This window comes from Cyprinodon variegatus, unplaced genomic scaffold (genome assembly GCF_000732505.1).
Source record: "Cyprinodon variegatus isolate N-32 unplaced genomic scaffold, C_variegatus-1.0 Scaffold542, whole genome shotgun sequence".
Taxonomy (NCBI): domain Eukaryota; kingdom Metazoa; phylum Chordata; class Actinopteri; order Cyprinodontiformes; family Cyprinodontidae; genus Cyprinodon; species Cyprinodon variegatus.
Genome location: NW_015150995.1, coordinates 21541 through 41285, shown reverse-complemented (window position 1 = coordinate 41285; position 19745 = coordinate 21541). Strand labels below are relative to the sequence as shown.

At 37.5% G+C, this 19745-nt stretch overlaps 1 protein-coding gene across 8 annotated transcripts in view; it reads right to left on the bottom strand.

Annotated features, from left to right (window-relative positions):
* The window catches only part of msi2 (musashi RNA binding protein 2), a 357407-nt gene extending 354561 nt beyond the window's left edge, over window positions 1–2846 (bottom strand). For 7 of the 8 annotated variants that reach the window (XM_015391454.1, XM_015391455.1, XM_015391459.1 and 4 more), the window contains exons 1-4: window positions 2649–2846; window positions 2254–2294; window positions 1839–1920; window positions 1189–1273 (exon numbers count right to left, since the gene is read on the bottom strand). In XM_015391454.1, coding sequence (XP_015246940.1) covers window positions 1189–1273; window positions 1839–1920; window positions 2254–2294; window positions 2649–2710 — 270 coding nt within the window. In that variant the 5' untranslated portion in view covers window positions 2711–2846. Of the gene's footprint in view, window positions 1–1188; window positions 1274–1838; window positions 1921–2253; window positions 2360–2648 lie in introns of those variants that run through there. The other variant, XM_015391456.1, reaches the window with a different exon arrangement.
* Window positions 2847–19745: the final 16899 nt, after the last annotated feature.

Genomic DNA, 19745 nt, shown 5'->3' with positions numbered 1-19745 from the left:
ATAAAATTTGATCCTAAATGGGCAAAAATGTTGTCTCAGATCCTCTTTGTGTGAGTGTGTGTGTGTGTATATGTGTGTGTGTAAGTAAAAAGAAAAACAGAAAGCATGTGTTTTTATTATTTAAATAAAAGTTGTACTTTGAAAAGTTTCTTTTGAAACTTTTAAAAACAAAAAAATACCAAACCCAAAAGCCAGTTTAAAGATGTAAAGCCTGCAACAAAGAGCCATCCTGAAGACTTTGCAGAAAGATTAATGTCTCAAATAAAAATAAAAAATAAAACATAAGGAATACAGTATGGTGTCCAAAAAAACAACAAGCATTTTAGATTAGTTGAAATATAAAAATAAATAAAAACACAATATTCTGCATCCTTCAGATTACCCCAGGTGACAGATAATGTGTTCCTTTATACAACTAGTGTTTCTTAAATGTGTATCTGCTACTACACACATTGTGCCTCCAAATCTAGATATTGAGAAGAAGAAATCTCTGACAATTTTCCCTTTAGCTGAATTTTATGTAATCAATCACTGTGAGAAATTCCTTTAAAACCTTTAATCATTTCACTGATGACAAATTTTTAACCCCCTAACAGACCACACAAAAATCCAATGTACGTAGATCAATTTGGTCAAAAAAAATCAGACCGCTGCATTTTTTCCCCCAAAGCATGTTTGTAACGCCAAATATTCATCTCGTTTCTCCTCATTGATTGCTACCACTCTAATACATTTATATGATGTAATTATATTTTACTAAATTCAATAGTTAGTTTGAGCAGCGTGGTGGGTTTTTTAAAGAGATTAGTATGGATTATAAATACAAAAACAGCATTTTGAGTGTGTGTCTAGGGGTCTGTGCTTGAAGCCCATTCTTTTTAACACTTAGATGATCAGTACATCAAAAGTGATCAAACAGAAGCTTGAAAAAAAAAAAAGCACGGTCCTTTGCGTCCACATCAAATATAGGATCGCTGCTAGAGAGAGAGGTGAACACATGCAAATATAAAATCCTGCACATTTTAAGTCATTTTAAGTCAATGCACCTGACTTTGACTAAAGCAGCCTGTTAACCTTAATAGGTGTTTGGCCAGGGGGGCCCTCAGGCAAAGTAGGGGAGGGGGGAGAAGTGACAGTTGGCAAAACATGAATAAAAGTCTTATATAAGTGGAAAAAGGATAAACTCACCGTCTTTGAGTCTAATTCGTGGTGCTGTTGAGCTAAGACTTTATCTACACTGGCAGCATCTGTAAACGTAACAAACCCAAATCCTCTGCAAAACAGAAACAAACACAGTTTTAGAATTTAATTGAACAATAAACAAAAAAAAATGTATTTTCTTTCAAAAAGACACTAATGAGAATAGATTAAAAAAATAAAAGTTAGTAAAAGAAGAAAAAAACGTTAAATGAATGTGACCTTATCACTGCTCCAATATTTCTTAGTAAATAAACACATTGTAGCTGAGATTTCAAACAGGCGTGGGGTGAGGAGGGTGAGGAGAGTGGGTGAGGAGGGAGGGGGGACAGTGCTGAACATTATGTGGTATGTTACACAGTGAGACGACGCTCCACCAACATTGTGGTGCAGTCACAAAGTCAATGTCAAATTGCATTCGGCCGCAGCTTTACAGCAGCGCGCGTTTAAGCTTATCTGGGCTCGCGGTGAAACCACACGCAGGCGCGCGCGCGCAGACAGGGGACACACACATGCGCGCGCGCGCTCACACAAGCTGGATTAACACTAAACACGGTCAAAGTAAAGCGATATCGTCATGTGCAGTGGGAAGGAAAAGTAAGAGAGAGAGAGAGAGGAAGAAAAAAAAGCCCTGCATTTACCTTGAGCGTTTTGTCGTGGGGTCTCTCATCACCATACATTCTCTTATTTCTCCGAATTTACTAAAATAGTCTCTAAGGCTGTCTGTGAACAGAGAGAATATGTCGGGTTATTTGACAGAAAACATATGGGCACGCATTTAAAAAAAATAAAATGTAAAAAAAAATGGAAAGGAAGGAAGGGAGAAAAAAAAGAACACCCCGCGATGCGCATAGGGGTCGAATAGAGGACTTCAGATGGACGGAGATCAAAAATAACACACTACTGAGATATCCCATACAGAACAGCACTGCACAGGGACACATTCGCACAGACACCGCCAGCAGCTAACGAGCACTCAGTCTCAGCGACATTAAATAATAGAGAAAAACAAGAAGAAATACTGGACACGGCGTCAAAAGAGAATAACAGTCTCACCTGGTGAGGTTTGCCAGCTGAGGCCACCGATAAACATTTTACTGTAAGGGGAAAACACAACAGAAGTGAGTCCAGATGTCAGTTCGGCCATTTTGACGACTAACTACTTCTAAAAGCGACCTTAAAGGATAAAGGGAGACTATGAAAGCGCATTCGCGCTTAGTAATTACAATGTATCTTCATTAAATAAAGAAGGGGAGGCCACTCTCGCTACAAAAGCTGTGCTGTTTCAAACTGCGTCTGGGAACGGACCCGTGCACGGGTTTAAGTGCGCACTGCGCGAGGACGGATCCAGCACGGCGCTCCAAGTCCTCTCCAAGACGTTGAAACATGAAAATAAAATGAAAATAATAAAAGAAAAACGTAGGTTAAGGTTTCATTTTGCAGATTCTTACCCCGGGTCATGTTGTGAATCATTTAAGCTTCCGGACGTGGCTTGACTCCCGTCTCCTTCCATATCTATTCCAAACTATAGAGGCTGGGACTACAGTAACAGTGACAGACACACACAGATAGGGCAGGAGATATGCAAAGCCCCGCTATGAGAATATTACTGAGCCGGGAATGAAAGCGTCACACGTGGGATCCGCTCAGCCCCCTGCTCCCTCCTCCCTCTCTCAGCGTGCTCTACCTTAGCCCACAGGGGGCGGAGCCTGGCTCTGTCACCTAACCAATCCAATTGACGTCAATTCAGGCAATCTGCAAAGCAATCCTCCGATTTGTCGTTTAATTAAGCAATAAGGTGCAACTGGCTATTTGCTCTCCTAAATCAGTAAAAGTCTATTAAAAATATTTTAATTCAGTTTATTTATATAGTGCCAATTCACAACACATGATCATGTTCACCAGATTATACAGTCAAATTGATTCAAAGGCTAAGGGAAACCAGTTGATTGCATGGACTCACTGACTCGGATGCAATCCCTCACACTAAGCATGCTTGTAGCGACAGTGGAGAGGAAAAACTCCCTTTTAACTGGAGGACACCTCCAGCAGAACCAGGCTCAGTTTTAATAGATTATACAAGTTATAATCTATTAAAAACACTGCCAATGGAAAAAAGTATTTTCCATTATTTACACCGAGATCTTCAACATCAGCAAGAAAATAAAAATACATGACTTAATAGTTCATCCTGGTTGTGATGAGTGTGAAAATAATCAAAGATCTACCTGAAAGCTGTGCAATGTGAGAAGCTAAGTGTGCCGTGCTGCACCATAAGCTTCAGTCTTGTTTGAATTTTGATAGTAACAAAAAAAAAAGATGTTTATTTTCTACCTACTTTCTCAGAGGCAGCTACAGGGCATTGGGGAAGTTTTAAAGCACATCTGAACTGTGTCATAGTGTTTCACTTTTAAACCAAAATGTTTTTTGGTTGTATGTCTTTTAATAATAATAATAATTTAACTTTATTGACCTCACATTGGAGAAATTTATCTGTGCATTTAAACCATCCCCTTGGGGAGCAGTGGGCTGCCATCATGAGGCGCCCAGGGAGCAGTGGGGGGTTAAGGGTCTTTCTCAGAGACCCAGAGTGGCATTCTGTGGGAGTGGGGCTCAAATTCATATCCAGGATTCCAAGCTTTATGCCCTAACCACTTGCCCACCACTCCGCCATATATTTTAAATATATTTCTTAATGGTTACACACATTTAAAATTTTTAATCAACCATCCAGTTATTCATTAATAATAATCCCAATGAATCACATTTTAATCAAAAACCTTTTATTGACTAAATAAACCACCTTTTAAATTCAAGAAACATTTTATTCTCTTCAAGAAAGATCTAGATAATTATGTTAGCACAACAACAATATATTTATTGTTACTAATCCAACTATTTAGGCTATGCAACCATCATATTGGTTAAACATTAATATATTTTAGCTTTTTTTAGAACGTATTGATAATTTATGCAATTTCTGTATAAAACTACTTCCATAGAAGCGTGAACAGTATACTAACTTTAATTATAGCACAATTATTTGCAACAAATATAGTAAGAAATATATATAGCAACAAGACATGCAATGTTGCCTGTAAATAGTAGATAACGTTTAATTTCTACTTCTGACAGAATGCCAATGCAGCTCTGCATGAAGCATTACCCTTAGGAGGTTAACAAGTGCAATTAAATATGGAGCATTTAGAGCAATTTTCAAAATTACCTACGGAGACTACTTTTTCTCGTTAAGCCAGTTACTGACACAAATAATCCGTGTTCCTTGTCCTAGCTCCTTCCTAACTGCCAGCAGTATTCAGATGGCAGTATTCAGATGGCAACTGCAGAGGTACTTCGGTCAAAGTTTAAATTGAGGTGTTTGGATCCAGTCATGGTTTTCAATATTGAACACCTGTGATGCCGCTTGTGCATCAGATTTATGGGTTGACAAGAAACATAGAGTACAAAGGTTCCCACCTTTGCAGAAAATGCAATTAATTGTGTTAATTTTTTTTAAGTGTTAAAAGGTTTCTTATTTATTAATCAAAATTAACGTCTCGGCCCTAATATAATCTTATATGAACCATGCTCTTGCTGAACAAGTCAATGCCCACTGCATAATGGTGACAACACAATGTCTCATTGACTGTATGGGGCAGAGTTATTTAATGTGGTTCAAAAGTGGCTTTAAATGAAGGTCAGAAATTTCAACCAAACCGCTTTATACTGCATGGTTTTCCCTACATTGTGTTTATAGTCTTTGAAAAGGGCTTTTTTTAAATTAAGTTCTTTTCTTCTTCGCCTCTTTCTTGGTTTCTAAAGCACATAACTTATGATTGTTCTGTTGAACGATATCTATGCATAACCTCTGGATCTTTGCATTGTGTCCTGGGTCGTCCTCTAGCTATGACCATAAGGTGTGGGTAGGAACATAGAACGACCATTCCAAAAGGTGGCTTGATTCCTTCCGTCTGGACGAGAGGTTCCGCCTCAGGTGGAGGAGTTCAGGTATCCTGGGATCCTGTTCACAAGTGGGGGGAGAAAGGAGCTGCAGATGTTTGCAGCTCCTCTAGAGTAACCATTGGTTGCTGCACTGCTTTTTTTGACTGATCATTTTTTTCCCAGTCGGTTTAAAGGTTGGCGAATTGCAACAGTGCCATATTCCATTTTTTCAGCTAAAAATAAAACTCGACTGCACCCTGGTGTAGTTGTTCGTACTGTTGACTCGCTGCAAGAAAGTTTCAAGTTTCTATGTTTATTCTCCTCCTTACATGTGTTGATTTTCTACTAACACTCTGGCTTCCTGCCACTGACCAAAAATATGCATGTTGATAAATTGTTGCTTTAAATTGCCCTCAGGTGTGAGAGGGTGCACTCATACCTTTAATGAAATGGCATGCCAATCGGTCTTGCAAATTGACTGCTGGAGTTTGGTACCAACCACTTATAGAAGTTTTGTGAAGTAAAAAAAATGCTCCAAGATGGTTAAACTTTCAACATATTGCTTTATAGATGAACTTTGTTCTTAAAGTTCTTCACCACTTTATCTCCTACCTATTTAGTGTGTTCATTAATATTAATTATGCTTAAAATCAGTGAGTCCTTTACAGGACAGCTCTATGTATCCACATCACACACAGGTGGATTATATTTAATAATATAATAACTTCTAATTGCTAAAAACAATTGGTTCACTGGCATTTTTTAAGGGTATCAGAGTAAACTGAATAAAGATAGAATATCCAGCTTTTTAATAAAAAAAAAAGTGTAAAGAACTGCATCTTATTTAGCTTACACTTTCACATTTTGCACTACTTTGTGATGATCTGTTGCACAAAACACATCAAAGTCTGTGGTTGAAATGTGAGAAAGTGTTAAAAGACTAGAAATACTTTGAAAATCGTTGCGATGAACTAAGTGCAAGTTCACTATTTACTCCCTCTGTCTGCTTTTCGCAGCTACATCACATCTTTAAACATGATATAGCTACGCTATCAGAACTGAAGTTGTAACAATACACTCCGTTTGCTGAATTATTAAAGCATCTCCCACCAAAAGTGATGAAATGCAGCTAAGATTGAGCAGTGGTTTTAGGACAGATAAATTAAAGAAAGCTCTTGGAGGCACAAAATCAATGTTCAGCTCTGTTCACGTGTCCCTGAGCAAGATACTGAATCTCAGCCGGTGACCCAAAGGTCTCACCTTCAGCTGCCTTATTCATCACAATAGCCAACAAAAAGAAATTTCCCATGGGGATCAATAAAGTCTGCTATACGTACATACAGTAGTGTAATTATGGATCTTTTCATGTAGATGACCTATAATGAGCTGTCAGCCCTGCCCTCTGCACACGGTACATGGAGATAAGCTGGCTCTTCCTCCTAATAACCTTGAGGAAGTAAAAAGAATAAAAAGGTTAGTAAAATATTAAGACTGAATGGTATGTGGAGGGGAAGTAGTGTTAAGGATCTGAGTCAGTATTTTAAAACGAGTCAGGAGTCGAACAAAAATGTCATATAAATACAGTTCTCATTAATTCCAGCATGAGGAGACTCCCAGCTTTCCATGTGAAATGTGACTCGTGATCCTGGTTTATTATTCACAGTCAGAGACGTCTTTTGAATAGGCCTGTCTTCCCTGACTGTTGAGGGTTCCACCACAGGGAATTTCTTATCTGGCCATGCAGCATGTTTTTGAAACATTGCCGAAGATAAAACCAAAATAACAACACTTTTGTCAGTTTAGCAGCTAAAAGTCTGTCATTAGTTCTGGGACTTTCCACCCAGGAGTCGTCTGTAGCTCCTAAACAAAGGTGCAGAGCCAAATGGTAATTCCTCGCAGCACCGGAGTGTCATAGAAAATGGAAATATGACGCAGAACGTGAAAGACTATTACACCGTCTTTGCACTATGGTTCTGTCTCCTGATATTTTGGGATGCATTTATGATTACATTACTGTTGTCAAATGGGAGGAATGTTCTTTCTGTCCCCCTGCAAAAAAACATGCATGCTCTCCTTCAGCTGCACAGACGCAAACAAATAAGGAAGGTTGTAAATTCATGTTGAAAACAAGCTTTATGAAACAAAAAGCTCTAAAGCCCATCGTGAGGTGTAGGAAAATCACTGTGGATTCAACACACGAAGAGCGACCTCTGTTTTATGCTTAAAATAAAAACACTGGAGGATCTGATTTCACGGTGGGATTGTGAATTATTCTGTTTTCTTAACATAGTTATTACTGCCTTTCCATTCACTGTGCCATGACGGGAGCCAAGCTGAACATGCCTGAGAAGGTACAGTTAGTGTGACATTTTATCATAGTTTACAAAGGGGATGCACATTTCAACAAGACACCTTTGTGGCAAAGAAAATGTTCCCTACAGCGTTTTAAATCTAGCACCACCACCTCACGCAATCCCAACCACAGAGAGTCCCTGGAGAAAGTTTGCAAACCCTTTTTATATCTTGAATGCTCCTGCAAGAAAACCTAAAAAATATTTTCTTTTCAATTACATGACATGCAAAGTATAGCCGATTTTTTAAGATGTTTTTTCAACATATTTAAATCTGGTAAATTTGGAGGATGTTTATGTAACTCAGCTTCCAGCTTTACATAGTTGAGGCAATTTGAAGTTATCTTTAGCCTAAGCACACTCGGGTTAAACGGAGAGTCTCTGAACAATGCATTTCTAGTCTCAAAGCAATCTCCTGATATGATTTTATTGATTGATCTCCCATCATCCCATGGGAACTATAGGATCATTTTTAAAGTCACTGTTCTGCTGGAAGCCTCTAGTCTCGAGTCTTTTGCACAATCAGTCAGGTCTTCTATGATCCCTGTAGCATGATGCTGCAACCACCATGCTTTGCAGTGGGGGTGGCGTGTTCAAGGGGATATATTGTGTTGGTTTTTAGGTTAAAAAAACAACATAGAATGTTTAGTTTAGCTATGTTTTAAACAGATCACCTCCTTCTCCATGTTTGCCAAGGCAAACTGTGGAAATGATCCAGAAGTGTATTTCTTTAATAACGGCTTTCTGAAAGAATGGGCTATTTAATGGAATACATGATTAATAGCTGAGCTGTGGATCTCTGCAGCTCCTCCAGAGTTACCACCGACCTATTTACTGCTTCAGTGAAATCAGCTTCTCTTTCTCAGTCTGTCCCTTTGCTTAGTAGGAGGATCAATTCTTGGTACTTTTGCAGCTTCAAAAAATCCATTTTCCTCCTACAAATTCCATTTTCAGATGCTGGATTCAAAACTTCTTCATCAGATTGTCAAAAAATGTAGGATATTGCTTAAATTTAAATTATTTTACTTGTCTGCTGCTTTCCTTGCTCATAATGATGCCTTCACAATGCAAGAGATAATAAACATTCAAACAGGTGGAGTTTGATTACTAAGTAGATGACCTCTAATAAGTCAAGAGGTATAAAAGAGATGACCACCAGTTCTCACTATCCGCACTAGATTTCTTTTTGGAAAAAGCAAAACAAATGTTAACTCATATATATATTTTTTTATGTCCACTTTAGCCCTCTGCTGCACAGCAAATATTACAGGTATTGGTTCTAATGTGACAAATGTGGAAACTGAAATGGGTTTGAGGGCTTTTGCAGGCAGATGCAAGTGAGCTCAAGATTTCAGCCTCCAGATCTAATTTTAACACAGACTGAAAGAGAAATCTGTATAGATTTTTAAATAAAGCTGTGCTCCCTCAGTCGGACGAAAGTGTCTAAAATGTTTATTCCATTCTAAGAAACTTCAATCTGACAGCCATGCTGGTTGGGTCAGTTGAGCGTATACTACTGAATAAAAAAACAAAGCAAAAAAAAAAAAAACAGGCTTAATTTTCGTCTTTATTAAAAAAAGTATGTGCAAACCCTTCTTTTTTTTCCCTTGAAAATGATGCACAGTTCCATCACCATTACTTGGACACATTTATGAAGGTGACAGCGGCTGACAATGTTTTGATTAATTGGGGGACAAGGCATTTCAAGGAAGACATCTTTTGTGTCCTGCATCCCCAGAGCTCATCGTCATTTACATAACATTTAGGGAAAAAGGAAAAGATTTTCTGCAAGCCTCACAGTGTATTGGTGCAAGCCTGTATTCAGCAGTAAAATATGAAGCGCTTCACAATTGAGAGTAGAAGGAAAAAAAACTCTCTGTTGCATAAAAACTGGGGGATTTAAAGGAACTGAAGGAAGAAGCATACTTGATAGTGTGTTAAAGCTAACGGGGGTGGAGGGGCAGGAGAAGAGCAACGTCATGAGAGGCTGTTTTGAGAAGAGGCATCTTGTAATCATTTTACACCTTCACAATCTTTACCTGACCTTGAAAAGAAGCAAAAACATTCCTAAAATCCTCTGTAGCACATTTTGTCAAAAAAATGCAACCTGGAAATAAATCATTTGAAATGCATTGACCTCCCAAAGGGAAATCGGTGCCTGATGTTCTTAGAGTAAAACTGAATGGGAATTTTGCTTATTAACAACATAAACTCACCAGATGTTCTCAAAGTTACTTACATGTGAATGAGCTGCCAGAGCTCCAAGAATTCAGCTTCTGTCTCATTGGACCATTTGTCATGAGGATCACTTGGATGCTTGGGGGTCATCTTTGGAAGTTGCGGAGGAATTCATATTGATTATTTTAGAAAGATTGATTTTGTCTCCAGCAGCTACAGCAGTAAAAAAAAAAAAAAAAAAGGTAAAATCCTCAAGGTAAAATCCTGCACTAGACTTCAGATGTGAGCAAACTGTCTCCCTCTAGTGTCCTCTCTCTTCATTCTTTTCCATCATTTTCAAGCTAACATACCCCTCAAGCTGCAGGAAAAGGGGCCAGGCAGAAACATGCATAATTGACATCCCTATTTTAGGAATTAGCCCCATATCTAACAGTGGACCATACCTGCTCTATCATCTCGCCTATAATCATTTAACATTTCTGCACTGAGTCCATTTCGGCCAACAAGGATTAAAGAGAGATGAATCTTAGCAAATAACATTTCAGTTCTTCTCATCGATTCCTGTGTTTCCTGTGGGGCGGCTGTGTTTAAACCCTGTCAACTGATCATGATTTGGGAGGATTACCGGGATTGTGTGTCTTTTTGAGAAACAGTTTGAAATGAGATCAGTAGGAAGGATCTTCTTCTGATTAATGATTTCCCTTCCCATTATGCCTTCTGTAACCACACAGATGAGTTAATTAAACTGTGCCAGAGGCTACACACAGGTAGATGGACTGCTGTGATATTCAGACATCCACATTATTACACATTTCATATGAGAAAAAGAAACGGAGATATTGAGATTTAAGATTCTTCTATCCTAGAGGCTCCTCTGTGATTGTTAATTGTGCAAGGAGATTTTAGAAAATATTCAATCCTCGTTAAATGCTCCAAAGTAACTCAAGGTAGCATGAATTAGCCCGTGGTGCCCCAAAGGGCCCCGGATCATTGCTCAAAGTACCACAAAAAAAAAGAAAAAAATCACAGTCTTTTCAAGTAGGCAGAGGCAAAAGATCCAACACAAGTTTTTCCCAAATTGCCCAGAAAATGAATGCTTCATCACAGGAGAGGAAATCTGCATCTCCGACCTTGATGGCTCTCAATCGCACACACGGCTCTTTTTGGGCCAATCAAGCTCCTGCACAAGTGGATGATGACGACATCGTTTACCTGCTCCACTGGGCTGAGAGATAAGCTCATGCCCCTGCAGCTTCCTGGAACGTTCTGGCTGTTGCTTGCACGACTCCAGAGAGAGACGTGCGTGGCAGATGATGGAGCCGTGGTGTCACCTGTAGAGCAAAAACATGCAAAACCCTTCTTTTTTTGTTGCTTTCAAGAACTGAACATGGAACCAGGGCAGTCAGGTAAGTGTTTTTCTTACCTTGATTTCTATAAAAAGTAGGGATTACTTTATAAGTTTCGAATATGTGTTCAAGTGAATTTATAATTTTGCGAGTAGAACTCCTGTGACCGGATATTCTCCAGCCTAAAAAAGCACATCAGACCTTGTTTACACAAGCTAATATGGTCAGCTCCTTGGAAACATCTCTCTGAGGCTGAGAATGGTAAGGAAGCCTCTCAGGACAAACGGCTAAAGTGGCGATCTCCGTCTCCTGCCTCATTTCGTGTTTTTTAACCAGTCTTTTCTCACTTGTTTCATTTTTGCTCTCTGCCTTTTTTTCCCTAACTAGCTGCCACAACACATTCTCTCAGTTGCCAACCACTTCCATTCTGCAACCACTGACCTTACCGCTGACCTTGCCTTGTCTGTGCCATTGAGATGAGAGCGAGAGATACCACAACCTCACCCCACACCCCCGCCCACACCACCACCATGCTGCAGGGTTGAATTTTGCCTGTCTCATCAGTCTTTCCTGCAGCTGGAAAATGGTTTTATTTCTTTCTGATTTCTGTTCCCTTTTTTTTTTTTTTTTTGCCTCATCAGTGGCCAGACTGAAAAACACGGCTCTTGGCTCAAAGAGATATCGAGCTTTGGCATATAGACCAAGGCTGTCAATACAGATTAGGTTGATCAGATAAAGTTTATCTACAGCATTTGAACGTCCTTTGGTTGGGTACCAGCCTAATTCCGGGGCCACATTTGATAATGTGACCCAAGGATCAAAGCGGATCGAAATTGGTGCCATTGTTTTAGCTACGGACGGCCGGCAGTGGCCTTGTCAAAGGTAAGTCACTTTGTGTATCATTATGCGTGTTGCACAATAGCTCGGCTCTGTGATAACAGGAATTACAACATGTGCACTTTGGGTCACTGTTGGTCTGAGGCTCTTTAATGAGAACTTTTGGAAGTTTTTCATTGAAGGAAAAGATTTTATTTTAATTTACTCCATTTAAATATGACAAATTAAAAAGACAGTCTGCAAAAATCTGAATAATCTATGTTTGTTTAAAAAAGCTGAAAAAGTATTGAAAGTATGCAACAGGAGATAAATGATAATAATTGAGTCCTCCTATTTACCCAAAAGAGATGGTAGGAATGTCATTTTATTTTGAACCTAATATTATTGTAAATACATGTTTGGATTGGTGGAAGCTTTTAAATGCTGCACTTATCTCCTTCATCAGCTGATTTTGACAATCAGTCCAATGGAATGATTGTAGGATCGATGGAAGGCCAGGAAAACACAGGAATGATAATCCTTAAGTTTGCATCATTTTAACCATGCCAGAGCTAATCTTGCAGACAAACATACAAACATACAAAGCAAAATAATCCAAATAGGATAAAAAATTGGTCAAGGTATGGACTTGAACTCTGCTGTATCAGGTACTAGTCTCTATATTGTTGGTTGCTCCAGTAGAACTCCATGAGTCCTTTGCATATTTTTTATGCTCATTTCTAAAAAAAAGTTGCTTTTGCAACAATTAGACTTTTAAGTGTCTTTCTTCCAAATGACTTGAATCGTAGCTGCTTTTCCACCTTTTACATTTGTATTATTATTATTTGTATTATTATTATTAGCAGAGGTGAGTCTTGAAGATTTAATAAGTTAACTTAGGGCAAAAATCCAAAGTACAAAAAAATAAAAGGAACCAAAAATCCATAAAACTTCAGGGGAAAACTCACATAGGGAGCCTGTGATGAGGAAAAAGCAAAACATCAACAAGGAACCAGGACAGAGTGACTGCAAAGGTGGAGTATATAAGGTGAACAGAACAAAGGATGGACTAATGAGCTGACTAAGGAGCAGGAGTGAGTAGAACTAACTAGAGGGAAGAAAGAAGAAAAGGAATCAAGCACAGTGCCCATACAGAGAGTAACTAAAGACTGCTTAATTATAAGGGAAATTAAACCAAAGATCAACAAAACAGAATAACTAATAACTAAAAACTAAAAACTCAGAGTCCTAAAAGGGGAGAACCATGACAACATTAGCTTAAATAGACTTTTTAGGGTTAAAACATTTTAGGTTGCAAAGGAAAAACCTTTAATAAAGGAAGTGAGTTTCCAGTCCCTCACTGTTTATTTTCACTTTGTCTCACAAAACCTCTCCTCTGTTTGCTGATAGAACATATCCTGGCCACACAGCTGTTGGGAGAACAGAGACAGAGAGTGCTGCAGATGTGCATTAAAGTGATTAATGGTTGTCAGAACTACAGTTGGACAGATACAGGTTGACCGATCCCTGATTAATCTGCCTATTTGGAGTCTGATTCTTTAAGCCATATTTCTTTTTCTTCCTAAATAAATTGCACAATAATGAGAAATACTGTTTCTTTTAATTGGAACAAAAAATAAACAGCTATTATTACACTGAACAGCTGAATGCACAAAAAAAAAAATTTAGATATTGCACCCATGTATCGGACGATGCTGATAGAAGGAAGAAATAAAAAAAAACAAATATTGGCAGAAACTATCGTTTGGCCAGTGTATCAGAAATGGCAGGAAAATATTTGCTGATTTTTTAAATTTTTTAACCATACTTGTTTTTAGTTTTGCTAGAGTTTTTAAATACCAGCAGACTAGGCTCAGACAGAATGCTTTTGGAGGTCTGCTTAGGGAGCCGGTGTGTTAGATATCCAGGGTAATACTCTCATACAGCATGATTCATAGTTTCCATTGTGCAAATACCAATAAATGCTCACCCCATATATTTACACTGCAGCATCTGCCACTAACCAGGCTCATTTAGTTTAGGATATTTTAAGTCCACAATCATCCACACTGTGTAAGAACTAGAATACAAATCATTTCTGGTTAGCTAGTATTGATTTTTAAGAGAAATTGAAAATTATTGTGACTTTGAGGTACAAACCTCTTCCTAACTTAGCCTATGTTTAAACTTAACGTTTGATGATAAACAGTGTCAGTCACCACAAGAGGGCACTTGGAGCAAGTATATTCAAAAACAGCTCTAATTACATGTCTGTGCCCTCTTATGCTTATATATCTTACACTTAAATAGTCAAGATTTCTGCTATTTAAGAGGATATGTGCACAAATATGAAGCAAAACCAGGTTCACCAAGTTCACAGTGGCCTCTCTCCCTAAAAGCAAGGATAGTGTGCATTCTTAAGATTGCAGAGGGAGGAGCTGAGACGGCTGACCTAGGGTTTTTAGAGTCTTTAGACTTTTTTTTCTCATATTACATCTCAGAGAAGATGTACAGTTGCAGGTAACTTACAGCTTCTGCAAAGTAGGCAGTTTTGTGTCCTATAAAACAGTAGAAAATCAACCTGTTAGCAACAAAGATGTTCAAAGCAAAAACACACCATGCACTCCAACAATCACTGCATGTGTTATCGGGGTAATGCATGCCTTTTTAAAACCTGTCTGTATAGGATTGTCAAAGAAAAGGTGAGGGTAAATTAAATGCTCAAGAACACAAGAGGGCAGTACAAAGAAGTACATCCAGAGTGAGTCTTATTGGATGTGGCTGGAAGTGAGAGGGAAACTCACTGAAAACAAGCTCGGGTGGTGAGATGAAGAGGGGAGGCATGGCAGCAGTAAATGATGCTCGCCCTCTACACCTTGTCAGTTATTAGGAGAAGCCAGAGGAGAAAGCTGACACTACTTTGTGCTGTCTACAGAGAAAATAATTGGCTTGCAGGCCAGCTTGCTGGCACCTAAAGCATTTGGAAGTGATGTTGTAAAGTTGCACACCAGAAAAAAGGGCAGACAGGGAAAAAAGAAACACATACATGTGGTGAGGCATGCAGAAGTTTTGGTACCGCTGAGATTTGCTCATACTGATTTTAAAAGAGATAAGAGCTGCCCTTTAAATGGCATATAGTTATGTTACTATCTGTGCAAATTTAGACTGAGAGTAGGAAAAATATCAACATATAAAGGTTTGGAGAATTAGTAGACTTCAGATTGTGTTGAGATTTTTAGAGCTGTGGGTGGTTCACATTTGTTTAAAATTAGCATTTTGGGCAAAGCCTGTATGGAAGATTCAATTTAAAGTTTTTCTTAAGTTTTTATTTGTGGACAAATGTCTATCATTGTGAAAGTAAAATGATTAATGCCTATGAGGTATAAGGCTGTGAAAAATACAAACTAAGGTTAGTCTTTTTTCTCATACATCTACAAAATGAGGAAGTGTTTCACAGATTCTTATTCTTAGTTTCTCTGAAGGATAATTAATCCAAACTTTATTTTAGAGTAATAAACTTCCAAAGAAAGACCCTGCACTCTTTCTTTTTTTCTGCATTTTCGACAAAAGTCTTAGATTTAAAAGCAGAGCCGACCTTGGACTAAGCAAGTCGAGTTTCCATTTGATCCCTTGATGCCAAAAATTAAATAACTTCACACAGATTTCACATATTATAGTTTTAACTTTATTAACTTTAAAAATGAACAAGCATACTTTTAAGTTTTTGCTTTTGGCAATGAGTGAAAAGACCAGTCCTTACTAAACATTTGAAAGAAATCAGAAGTTTCTGTCATTTAGAGACAATGAATGCCATCTTTATGTAAAAATATTAATTATTATCACTATTATCACTATGATTCAAAGGGCGTTCTAAAGGTGTGCATATTAATTTATGGACTGATGATATACAGGCAGGACAAGTTTATTTGTATCGCACAAATCAGTACATGGACAAGTGCTTTACATGAATGAGATAATGAAATAGAAGAAAAATAGAGCAGCATAAAAAACATGTGTAAAAATAATAATAATAATATTAATAATTGGACCTCAACCATAAACTAATAAGTTCTCAGTTAACAGTTAACAGTTCAACAGTCAAAGGCAGCTCTAACAAATGGGTTATTTTACTTTATATGCTTAAAAGATCTCAGATTATTATGCTATAACTACTAGAAAACTATTATCACAGGCTTTCTGTGCACACTCTCTCATCTGTACCTCTCTGTTCCACATTCTCCTTGGTGGTGATTGATTTGCCAAAAGGACTCAGTGAATAGGTGATCAGCAGATATTTGATCTGTTCTGGTTCTAAGTTTTTGTGATCTAACTAGTTTAATTATGCTTACCAGATGCCATCACCAATCTCATGTCTGTCTCCATCATCCAATGCCTGCTACCTTCTCCATTAGGTCATATAGTAAAACAAGTGATAATTAACACAAGTAAATAGAATTTTTATAATAAATGTTTTTCAATGGAGAATAACTTTGTATGAATTTGCTGCTCCCACATTTCCAGCTAGCCTAGACCAACCTATTGTCTTCCCCTCTCTATCCTGAAGCTTTCTCCTCTTCTTCTCTTTCTCTCCATCCTCACAGCTGAATGACTTTCATTTTGTATAAAGGGGCTTTTGAAATTACAGCAGTCAAACTACAGATAAAATATTTGATATTAATTTCAAATGTTATCCTTATTGGATATCAGTTACTGATTGGGCGCTGCATCTGATCAGAGTTATTAGATTCATCACAGCCACTCTGAAGTGTTATATACAAGTGATATTTAAATCCTTTGATGCTTTCAAGTTCAGTAATCTTGCTTTTTTTTGATTCACTATAAATGATTACTGTCAACATTAAAATTAACCACATTGTAGTTGTCATGATCTGTTGTAAATATTAATCATTAAGGAGACCTCACAATGCAACACTTTTGCATTTGACTCTGTTTCTCAGTGATAGACTGGATTGGCATGCCAATTTATACAATAAACTTACATCTGTGTGTCAATATTCAAAATCTTTTTTTTTTTTTTATTAAATTTTCCAGATGAATATACAAAAATTTACATAAAAGAACAAATCCCCACCCTTCCCTTGCCCTCCCAGAACAGCACATCATAGAACAATATTTAAAATCTTTTAAAGCTAAAGCTCACAGAACTGACAACAGTATAACAAAACAAATCCTGAACAACAACAAAAAAACTATTATACACTAAAACAATATTTTTTTCCCAATACATCCAGGAGCAGCTCTGCCTTATTTCCTCTAAAATGTCTTTCTTCTGTACCCCCTTCAGAGATCTGCAATCTTTACAATCCTAAGAGCCATTTTTCCATTAAGTCAAGCTAAATAAAGCTGGTTTTGAGCCGCAACTGTTTAAAATGACAAGTTATTACTAAATATCTACTATGGTAAAGGTCATTGTTATGGAGCTACCATTTTATTTTAATTTTAAAAGTGATAGATACAAATTAACTAAAGGTTAGCATTAGAAAAGGCTGAACTCTCCTGTCCAGAAGGAAACCTTTGGTTTCTTCTTATTCCCTTTGCTCCCTTAATGCGGAACCAATACTCAAACGCTTATTTTCCTGATTTCATAATAATGATAATTATGTTTTTGGCTTGAATCTGAGACATTGAAGCCATTTCCCAGCTCCATCACAGAGCAGCTAGGATCGGCAACACCTGACCTCCATCTCTGGTGTCTTCAACCTCTTTGGTGCAGAATCATTTTATGCCAACATCGACATCCTAACCAGAATTAAATGTTTATACATATATTTTGGACCAATGACAATTAAAACAGCTTTAAACAAAATAAACAACTATTTTTATTCTATTTTTGTCAATGAAATTAATAGGCCTACTTTTATTCTACACAGAAAATGTTCTTGTTAATGAAAAAGTTATAGCTATGACTTTCATGGTTTAAAAATAAAGAAAAACTAAACTGTTGTAAAAGGGAGTGATTATGTTTTCCTCTATAAGATAATATGTTATAAAACACATTTTTATTAAATAATGAGATCAAAACTTTATTAATAACCTGCACCTTTTATATCACCTACTTTATATAAAACCGTTTATAAAATTTGCTGAATCTTAAAATTTCAGGCAAACATTTTTGAGAGCCGTTGTGAAAGGTCCAAAGAGCCACTTGCAGCTCTGGAGCCACAGGTTACAGACCCTATAGTAAAATCTCTATGGCCTTACCCAGACCCTTACCCAAAACCTACTAATGATGAACACTTATCTAAACCTTATCTAAACCTGTCCTGAATCAACCACCTGATGAGCCCCAATCCTATCCGGGGCCACTCCAGCCAACCACAGCGGCCACAAGACAAACAGCCTCTACTATAACCCCATGAGCATTCCAACAGGGACACCCATCCATAGGGCATAGTGCTAATGCAACAAATCCCCCCTTACCATGGGGGCACACCTCCACCAAAGAGGTTCACCGCTGAAGGAACTTACCATAGGAAAAGCATGCAACAAAATAGATGCACCTCCAAGCCCTGCAACCACAATCTCTGCCTCCCTACCCCTAAACCAAACACCCCCAAATCATAATCAGGGTGTAGGACTGCGGTTGATCAGCAACATCCAATAGGCTGACTGGCTGTGAGAGCAAAACATGTGGTTTTAAAAGTTTTTAACAAAATCAGACCCAAGTTTTGTTTGAAGGAAAGAGAATAAAATGGTATCTACAACAGGTTCAACCTTGATATGGACCTGTGCTTACTCACAGGAGACCTTTCAGTGGCTGGAGGGGAGAAAAACCCAGCGAATACTGAAAGCGAGCATCTATAACTACAACCCCCACAACTGGTGCTTTCCGAATGGTGTAAGATGAAGATGTCACCATGACATGTCCTTCACACCATTAAAAATGTCTTGAGAAAAGCTGTGCTTGTTGTCCCAAGGAGATGATTTAATGGAGCTGAGAGGAAATTAACTGTTGAATATTCTGCTGAGAAATAAACTATAAACCAATGTGTTCCGTGATTATATTTAAGAAGTCATTTTTCTGACTGTCGTGAAACAGAATTAGACTTTTAAACCCGTTTTTTTTTTTTTTTTTTTTTTTTTGGGAGGAGACCATGCAGAGTGACCATGGAAGCCCAAAATAAAGTAATTTGGACGCATGGACCGTGCAGACACATCAAGAATGATTCAAGCTTAAATTGTTCAGTAAACTTTGGCTTTAGTTTAAGGATGCAAACAATGAAAGCTGGAGAAAATGTTGATAGACAAACGCAGCCTTGTTTTCAGGTCATAATGTTGACAATAACTGTTGGCAGGTGTAAACTCATGGAAAAAATTTTGCTTCTGTTGGATATCTATGGGAGATATTTTTTTAAATGTAAGATTTATTTATCATTTTAATAATTAGAAAGTGGAACAATGGAGAAAAAGTGTCCAAAAGACTTCTATCCCCATTGGATTGTCACACAACCCAGACATACAGTATATACATTAAATGGCCTTTAAAACAAAAAGCTCTAGAAACATTGGTAATAAAAAGACATTTTGAAGAAAAATAAACTAAATAAATGATAACCCCCTCTCAAAATTACCAAACCAAACTAAACACCTTACACTGCAAAAAAATTTAATCTAAATAAGTAATTTCCTCCTTAAAATAAATGTATTTTTTCTTGAATTAAGTATTTAAGTGGGACACTTTGCCAATGGAACAAGACAATTTACACTTAAAATAAGAAAAAACAATTGCATTTTCTTATTTCAAGTGCATAATATCTAGATAACTTATTTTAAGAGTAAAAATACTCATTCTATTGGCAACTCATCTTATTTACCGGCTCAAATTAAGGGTAAATACCCTTAATTTAAGACATTGTTACTCATTTTAAGATCGTTTTTGCAGTGTATTGTGTGT